Genomic DNA, 7,823 nt, shown 5'->3' with positions numbered 1-7,823 from the left:
ATTTTAAATTATATTATTAAGCGATTTATATTTAAATAATATTATTAGTGATTGATACTGATTCAGATTGATTTATACAGATTCAAAATGATCAGCTTTTATCTCTAGTATACATGCAAGAGAACTTTCACTGCATATTAGCAAGATTGTTATTAATGATAGTATCTTTGATCTTCTTTATCAACGAGTATTAGAGTTTCCACTGAAATGTACTTTTGATAATCATCAAAAGTTAAATAGCTTCAGTATATCTAATTACTCATGGCTACCACGTTTCCATTCGTATCTTGAAAATGAAGATAAGTCAGCCCACATAATATTATATATAACATTTTTTACTCAAAATGACTTTCCAAACACATTGGCAAAAATTGACAATTGGGAATACCTTGTATAAAATAATCTTTGTTAACAAAATACTTAACACTTCTTGAATAAAAAATGTTTTTAATACATTTTATCACATTTTATAATATAAAAGAATATATAAGCTTTTATTTGTTAATCGTTTTGTTATAATAAAAAGAATTATATAATATGCTATTATATCCTAAATTAACATTTATAGGTGTAAAAAATGTAATGCAAAATAAATTATAACATTTGGTTTCATTCAATTGTACATTGTTAAACATGCACATAAAGATACGCTTAAATACATGTATTAAACAAGTAATTTAAAACCCTTATATAGATTTTCTTTTAAACAAGAGGTAGAAAATAATTCTTGATTCATTCATGTTACAGATATATTACATATTGTATTATTAAGTCGATCGTGTTTCATTCATTCAAAATCGCATTATTATCAATATTCATAATTACAATAAATGGATATAATAAATATATATATATATATTATATATATATATATCTTTGTCAATAATTTGTCATCATGCAGATATTAACTTCTTAATAAAAGATGCTTTTTGATTTGTTAAAAATCAATTATATATAATTCAAACTATAATTCAAACGTATTGATTTCGAAATTATCACAGATACCGTGTAACAGGAAGACACAGTGAGCAACTCTTTTTACAGAGATTTTCAATGAATGTAGCTATTTGTATTTTAAATTTATCTAAATAAAATGCATCATCGTAATGGCCGATGAATCGGTGTTTTTATATTAGGCGGTACCTGAAAATACGAAAAGTATTATATATTAATTACATTTCGAAAAGTGTTATATCAACTACATGTATTTAAATTAATTTATTATTTTTGAATTATGTTTCAAAGATATTACCATTTCTCCGATACGAGAAAGATAACGATTTCTAATACTAATATCGGATTGTGGTTGTAAAAGATCGTCAGTCGATAAATCTGAAGTAGATTCCGAAGTCAATAACTTCTCTCTTTCAAGACTTTCTGGTGTTCGTTGAATTTGTTCATATTTTTCTCTCTGACTTGGTGTCATGTTCAGATAACCACCAGTAGTTGCTGCATCCGATACCCAGATTGCAACAGCAGTTATCAACGAAACTGTAAAAATATGAATTATAAATTGCTATACAAACATTTATATCATTAAAAATATTAAGTAAAGGAAAACATACTCCATAGCCAACCCAAGAAAAACATCTCAAGCATAAAATATCCACCATGATCAACAATTATACCAGCTAGTATTGAAACTACGGCCAAACCCAAATTTTGTACAGCTTGTGCACTGTAAATAAAGGATTTTGTAAGATCAACAATTCAAATATTTCAAAGATGTTTCAAGAGAGTGTTGTAATTTTACTTACATTCCGTAAGCAGTACCAAGCTGATATTCTGGAGTAACAAGTGCTATCAATGGCCATAAACTACTAGCGAGCATAGAGTATGCTAATCCCATAAGAATCATGCATACATAAGGATTTACATATGTGAATGCGAGTAGTCCATGAGCTACTATAGTTACAAGAACACTAATAAACACCCAGGAAACATTTTTTCCAGTTTTATCAACAAGATAACCCAGTATGGGAGATGCAATAGCTGATATGAAATACACAAGGGAATTAACAGTATTTGCATTTGATGGTTCAAACGCATACTTTCGTTCAAAAAATACTCTAAGAAAAAGGATTAAAACATAGCATTATGACATACCGTGTTATAACATAGTATGTAGTAAAATACAGACATAGAGACGGGTTGTTATTCATACTTACTTTCCCAATGCGACAAATGGAAATATTGCGACATAATAAGCAATGCAAATGAGAGCAATCAACCAAAATATTAGCTTAAAATCTTTAACGTCTGTTAAACTAACGGCTTCAGTTTCTTGTCCCTCCCCTCTTCTTAATAATCGCTCAGCACGCTTGTCCATAATACCCAGTACACATGCACAGATCATAGAAATCACACAAGTAAGAGCGGCAAGAAAGAGAGCTATGCCAATACATTCTGGTCCTTTGTAATACTGAGATACATAATTATAAATTGGTTCCATTACTAAAAAGTTCACAGTTGATCCTACTCTAGCGAAACTTAGTTGCAAACCAAACACCAAGTTCAACTCCTTTCCTTTAAACCACAGAACAGCATAACTATTTTGAGCAACAGCTAATGATTCTGCACCAATGCTGTAAAAAGTATCAAAATTAATATCGAAATCACAAAATATTTCAAATACCTTATAAAAAGAAACATACCCAAAAACAAAGCGACCAACCATCATTAACCAAAAGGTATTAATTGTAGCACCAGTTGCAAATATAATCTGACCGATTAATGTAAGTCCCATATATATAATTGTTCCTAGACGTATGCCAAATACGCTGTCTAATAAAAATCCACCAATAAAACAAAGGATCACGTTAGGCCACGAGTAAATAGAATATAATAAAACAAATTGGCTAGTTGGCATTTGTAGGTCAGTTTTAAAATTATCTTGCAAAGCACCAGGATTGTCGAAACAAAAGTAAGAACCTGTAAATAAAATTCATTTCGTTTAATTAATTGATACATTTGATGAAAATGCAGTTGCGTGATGTGTGATCATCTTAAAGAGGTCTATGACCTAAATGCTTTAGGCGTTAGAAAAAACGTTGCTAAAACAATCCGAGTTGGCGCAAAAACGTTTTATCTTTACCTTTACCATATATATCCCCAACATTATATCAACATTAAGAATAGTAAAATAATATTTTGCGGACAAAAGAATAACAACATGATGATATGGCTTATCTCGTTGTCAAGTCTTAACAAAACAGTCTCGCTGTACAAAACTTACACAATTGCATATTTTATGTTTGTTGGATAAATTATGGAAGGAAACTAAACAAGATTTGTACACAATATTTACAAAAATCATTGTTTTTCATAAATCAATGAAAAAGAAAAATAAGTACGATTTTATATTTCTTGAGAAGCTTGCTTTATATATATGTATATATATATTTTATCTTTATGTATATTTCATTAAATGAATAGTTCAAAATTCAAAATTTTTATATATGAACTTTCTTCACATCACAAAAAGAAATTAATAATCATAATTAAAAAAGATAATCATAAAAAATGAAAAATGTAATGACGTTAGAGAAGTAGATTAAATTAACGTGATTGTTTTGTTTATTGTTATCTTACAATTACATGCACTTTTAATGTATGATAAAAGAATTTTTAAATTGCACTTCATCATAATAGATAGTAAATATCAAAGTACAAATTTTAATGTCTACAAAAAAAAAAAAAATTGAATGGGCATCGTAAGGTAAACAAAATTATTGCATGCTTAAAGTAAAATATTTCACAAAGAATTTAATCAGAAAAAAAAGAAAGTTGAATATATTGGTCATTTCAGATAGCCAAGTTCAAACACTTTTAATGAGGCCATAATATACCGTAACAGACATAAACAATGGCTACTTGGTCATGGAAAAATAATATAAAAAATGACAATCGTACCAAAGCCTAACAGGCACATTAACGTCAGGCCAAAAACCTTGTGTAGTGATTTTTTTGGACTGCAGAATCCTTGCAAGGCAATCTCATCATCGGATCTATCTAGAGTAGCCTCTGGATTTTCTAATATGCCTCCTTCCATTGTTACGGTCAAATGTGATGTTTAAATGTTTACAAGTGTCAGGCACAACTACAGATGCATGGAATTACAAAAGTTCACTCGAGTTCACTCGTGCCAATCCATCACACATTGATCAAACATACACGAACTAATCTCTCTGTGAAATAAGGTAGGTACAACTCGAGTAATAAAAAATATGGGATCAACCCATGAATGCTGCCGTTTAACTGACTTCAACAAGTTGAGTAGGCTGCCAGTCGTATCATTGCTAATCTGTCAATCACATGCGTCATACAAGTGAACTAACGTAAGCCACGAATCTGTCGAATACCAAAAGATCAACAAAAAATTCTCTATTCGTTGGGATAGACGATGAGCGTCAGTTGGAATTGCTACCAACAATTTGACGCATCTCTGTCGCTCGATTTTCCGATCTGTGGCGCCCCCATTAAAACCACTAGTAAACTAGTCGGTAAGAACGCTACGAGGAAAACGGCCGCAACTGATTTTCAAAAATCTATTTAACAAACGTAACTTATTTAAGATACATATTGGTTACTTAACGCTAAACGTAAACATATGAAACGTATGTTATATTATCTTATACGTAGAGATCGAGATAAAAAGAGTCGCATTTGGAAACATCATTCTCGCTCGGCTTGTTAGGAAGCTACTTCCTCCGTTGCACCTTCGAACTCGAGCTTCACTTGACACTCGTCTGGTAGTCCTTCAACATCCACTTCCGATTCCGAAGCGTTTAACATATTTAATGTTACGTCTGCCGATTTTCCCATTAATCCTTGATTTCCTGTCTGCTGCTTCGATACCTGAACCGTCGATTGTTGCGTCGACTGTTGAGAAAGTATTTGTTGCCTGATCGGAACGCCAGCTTCCTCAAAAGCTTTCTTCTTCAGTGTTGTCCGAATCTGAGAGCTAAAAAGTTGAAGGAAACCGATTAATTTTAAGGTCGAGACTGACGAAAAGAAATTGAGGAACAACCGTGGGCTCGATGCAGCCTTATTCACTTACACCGTTCGTCCCTTGATGTGTTCACTTATTTTGTTCAAATCTTCGCTGAAGGTCTTTACCGAGTGACGGAGCATCTCAATTTCCTCGTCAGTCCATTTACTACAGATTAAGCGACACAAAGAGTTATGTAGAAATACAGCCAGCCTTTTTTTTTTTTTTGCAATAAAGCGATAGCGACGCGAAAGTATTTACTTATTTCATTATTCGATTTCTAAACTTTTACGAGTGTAAAAGACGAGAAAAATTTCGTACGATATCTTCATCTACGTGTATTGACGATTTGTTAATAAAGAAATTAAAAGTGATACAAATGTAAATAATATTTAAGTTAAAAAAGAAAGTGATAATAACATCTTTATTAATTGTTAATTGCGACAAATGAAAAATTCAAAATTTTTTTTTTAGTTTTTCATAGTTGAACAATGTTTTTCATTGGTTAATACACCGCACCACGTGACATTCTCCCGCGTTTCTCCGACGTACATACACAACGTCATGTAAATTAAAGCGAAAGCGTTAGCGCTACTATTTATGACAGAAAAACGATTGCGTGTGTATATTTTTTTAATTACCCTGCCGGTGAATCTGTTGTAGGGTGCAATTGCATCGTTAATTCTCCCAGCTTGTTAAACGCTGCTCCGGCTGCGGTGAAAATTTCACCAACCTAAAAAAACAATTAATCTTTAAAATGCTAGTTAGTTTTTCAAATATGCAACTAGTTCTGACATAGAATTTCCCCGCGATTTTTCATCGAACTACCACACGAACACAACTTACGCCAACTTAGCAAAAAAAAAAAAAAAAAAAAAAAAAAAAAAAAAAAGATTAAAAAATATAGACGATCATAACCTAACCTTGTGCCCGCTTACAGTCTCCATTGCTAGAATATTGAAGGGTAAAAGCACGTGACTCACGTAGAAAAAGGAAGACGAGCGGTGGGGGAGAACGGCCGTTAAGTATTATATGGCGGGAAACTGCCTAAAATTGGCGACAACGGCTGTCTTTTCACTTACCTTGCTCGCAGAGTTCATGTCAGTTTGTTGTTGTGCTCGTGTTTCGCCATCAGCGGAACGTTTATACAGTATTGCCATCTCGCGTCGTTTTCGGAATCTTTTTCTTTTAGGCAATGATAACCCCTACACGTTCGATTTATCCTTTTTGTTTCTCCTTTCTCGTTATTACACCACAGTTGTAGACAGAGTTTTTATCTTTAATTGAAATAGTTTTGTATTTATTTGTACATTGAAACATTTGCATTAGAACCGAACAATATCGGAATCGATATCGCGATTTACAGTACTTACTGAAGCACTCTGATTTTTAATTTGAATTGATTTCGTACAATATTAAATAGAATAGACTTTTTGAATAATCTAGCATATATATATAGTACTTATGTATAGTACTTATGTATCACTGATTCATTGTGATTTACAAATGTAATATTTAATAAAATGTACGAAGATAATAAAAATCTATTCAAAGATTGTTATTATCTTAGAAAATGGAGAACAGAATATGTATAAAAATAAAAAATACTTTTTTCTAAGGATAAATTACTCGAAATGTTAAAAATCTCGAAACCTAACTTTTCGAGAATTCGAAACTTTATAACTTTTTCATGATTCGAAAGTCTTGAAACTCAGATAAGAGAAAATATAAAATTAATTAATTTTTTTTCATTTACAGTGTGAATAAAGAAGGTTTGAAGCGAGATGCTTTGGTTTTTGTTTCGGTGGTCAATCGTATATCTAGAGCGATAACAAATATTCAAATCTAGAAAAATTATTAAAAAATATTTTAGCACACCATCAACAATACACTCTGAAAGACTTTTCAGTATACCCGACAAAAAAAGAAATAAATTAGATCCAGTAAAAGTTAGGATATTAATATTTTTAAACAAGAATTTGTATTTCTGCTTATATTTTGTTTAACTATGGCCATATAAAGGTATTAACTCTAGAAATCCCACTTACAAAATAAAACCAGCACTTCAAGTTTCCAGAGATTTAAGTTTCCTCAATAAAGTATCGAATTCGAGAATATACTTTTAATTTAGAAACACTTATTACTTGTGTATTACAAAAAGAAATACGGTATGTATTATTATTCAGCATAAAGTTTATATAAATATAATAGGAATATAAAAGGAATCTCCCAAATCTTATATTCTCATTTTGTAAATATTTAAAAGAAAAACTTATAGAAAATAAAATCTTATAAAAAATAAAATATGTATAAAAGAGAATATTTCAAGGTTCTTAAATAACTCACGATAAAAAAAATACAATATTCCTCACAATCTTGTTTCAGATCATGACAAAATGACCAGTCCTTAAAAAAAGTTGTTTACTGTTTTTACAATTGAACGTATATATTAGTCAATTTAATAGTGCATTAAATAATAAATGAAGGATAAACTGATGACACAAATTTATTTTTATATATTTTCATAAACTGATGACACAAATTTATTTTTATATATTTTCAATTATAAACTTGAAAAGAAATTAGAAATGATTCGTAGTTGTATAGTTTCTTTCAATCGCATACACGACACACGCGTACATACACGTTATTTCTAAATATATAAATAATATTGTCAAGTCGTCGTTATAAACGATTAGAAATACTGGCTATTCTGTAGCGAGTTGAATGTTACAGCTGTCCAACGTAATTTGAAATTGATGATTGAACGCGAATGAATAATTGAAGAATCACGACTTATCTGACGTAAACTGATACAAATACGATACCGAAA

The 7,823-nt window shown here is 30.7% G+C and overlaps 2 protein-coding genes across 4 annotated transcripts; both read right to left on the bottom strand.

Annotated features, from left to right (window-relative positions):
* Nucleotides 1-590: 590 nt before the first annotated feature.
* On the bottom strand, nt 591-4,324 carry LOC122529546 (major facilitator superfamily domain-containing protein 1-like). Its single transcript, XM_043655786.1, has 7 exons — nt 3,913-4,324; nt 2,655-2,931; nt 2,169-2,585; nt 1,758-2,069; nt 1,566-1,678; nt 1,253-1,491; nt 591-1,143 (listed from the first exon to the last, which is right to left on the bottom strand). The coding sequence occupies exons 1-7, from the start codon at nt 4,049-4,051 to the stop codon at nt 1,099-1,101; spliced, it is 1,542 nt and encodes a 513-aa protein (XP_043511721.1). The 5' UTR covers nt 4,052-4,324; the 3' UTR covers nt 591-1,098.
* Nucleotides 4,325-4,533: 209 nt separating this feature from the next.
* Nucleotides 4,534-6,215, bottom strand: LOC122529547 (chromatin complexes subunit BAP18). 3 transcript variants are annotated; one of them, XM_043655787.1, is made up of 4 exons: nt 6,073-6,215; nt 5,632-5,723; nt 5,060-5,158; nt 4,534-4,963 (listed from the first exon to the last, which is right to left on the bottom strand). In XM_043655787.1, the coding sequence occupies exons 1-4, from the start codon at nt 6,148-6,150 to the stop codon at nt 4,693-4,695; spliced, it is 540 nt and encodes a 179-aa protein (XP_043511722.1). In that variant the 5' UTR covers nt 6,151-6,215; the 3' UTR covers nt 4,534-4,692. The 3 variants fall into 3 exon arrangements, with proteins under 3 accessions (XP_043511722.1, XP_043511723.1, XP_043511724.1); XM_043655788.1 differs by lacking the exon at nt 6,073-6,215 and adding an exon at nt 5,914-6,049; XM_043655789.1 differs by lacking the exon at nt 5,060-5,158.
* Between the last annotated feature and the right edge of the window lie 1,608 nt (nt 6,216-7,823).

This window comes from Frieseomelitta varia, unplaced genomic scaffold (genome assembly GCF_011392965.1).
Source record: "Frieseomelitta varia isolate USP_RPSP 00005682 unplaced genomic scaffold, Fvar_1.2 scaffold_292, whole genome shotgun sequence".
Classification (NCBI taxonomy): domain Eukaryota; kingdom Metazoa; phylum Arthropoda; class Insecta; order Hymenoptera; family Apidae; genus Frieseomelitta; species Frieseomelitta varia.
Note: the sequence above shows the minus strand (reverse complement) of the source record. Positions and strands in the feature narration are given on the sequence as shown.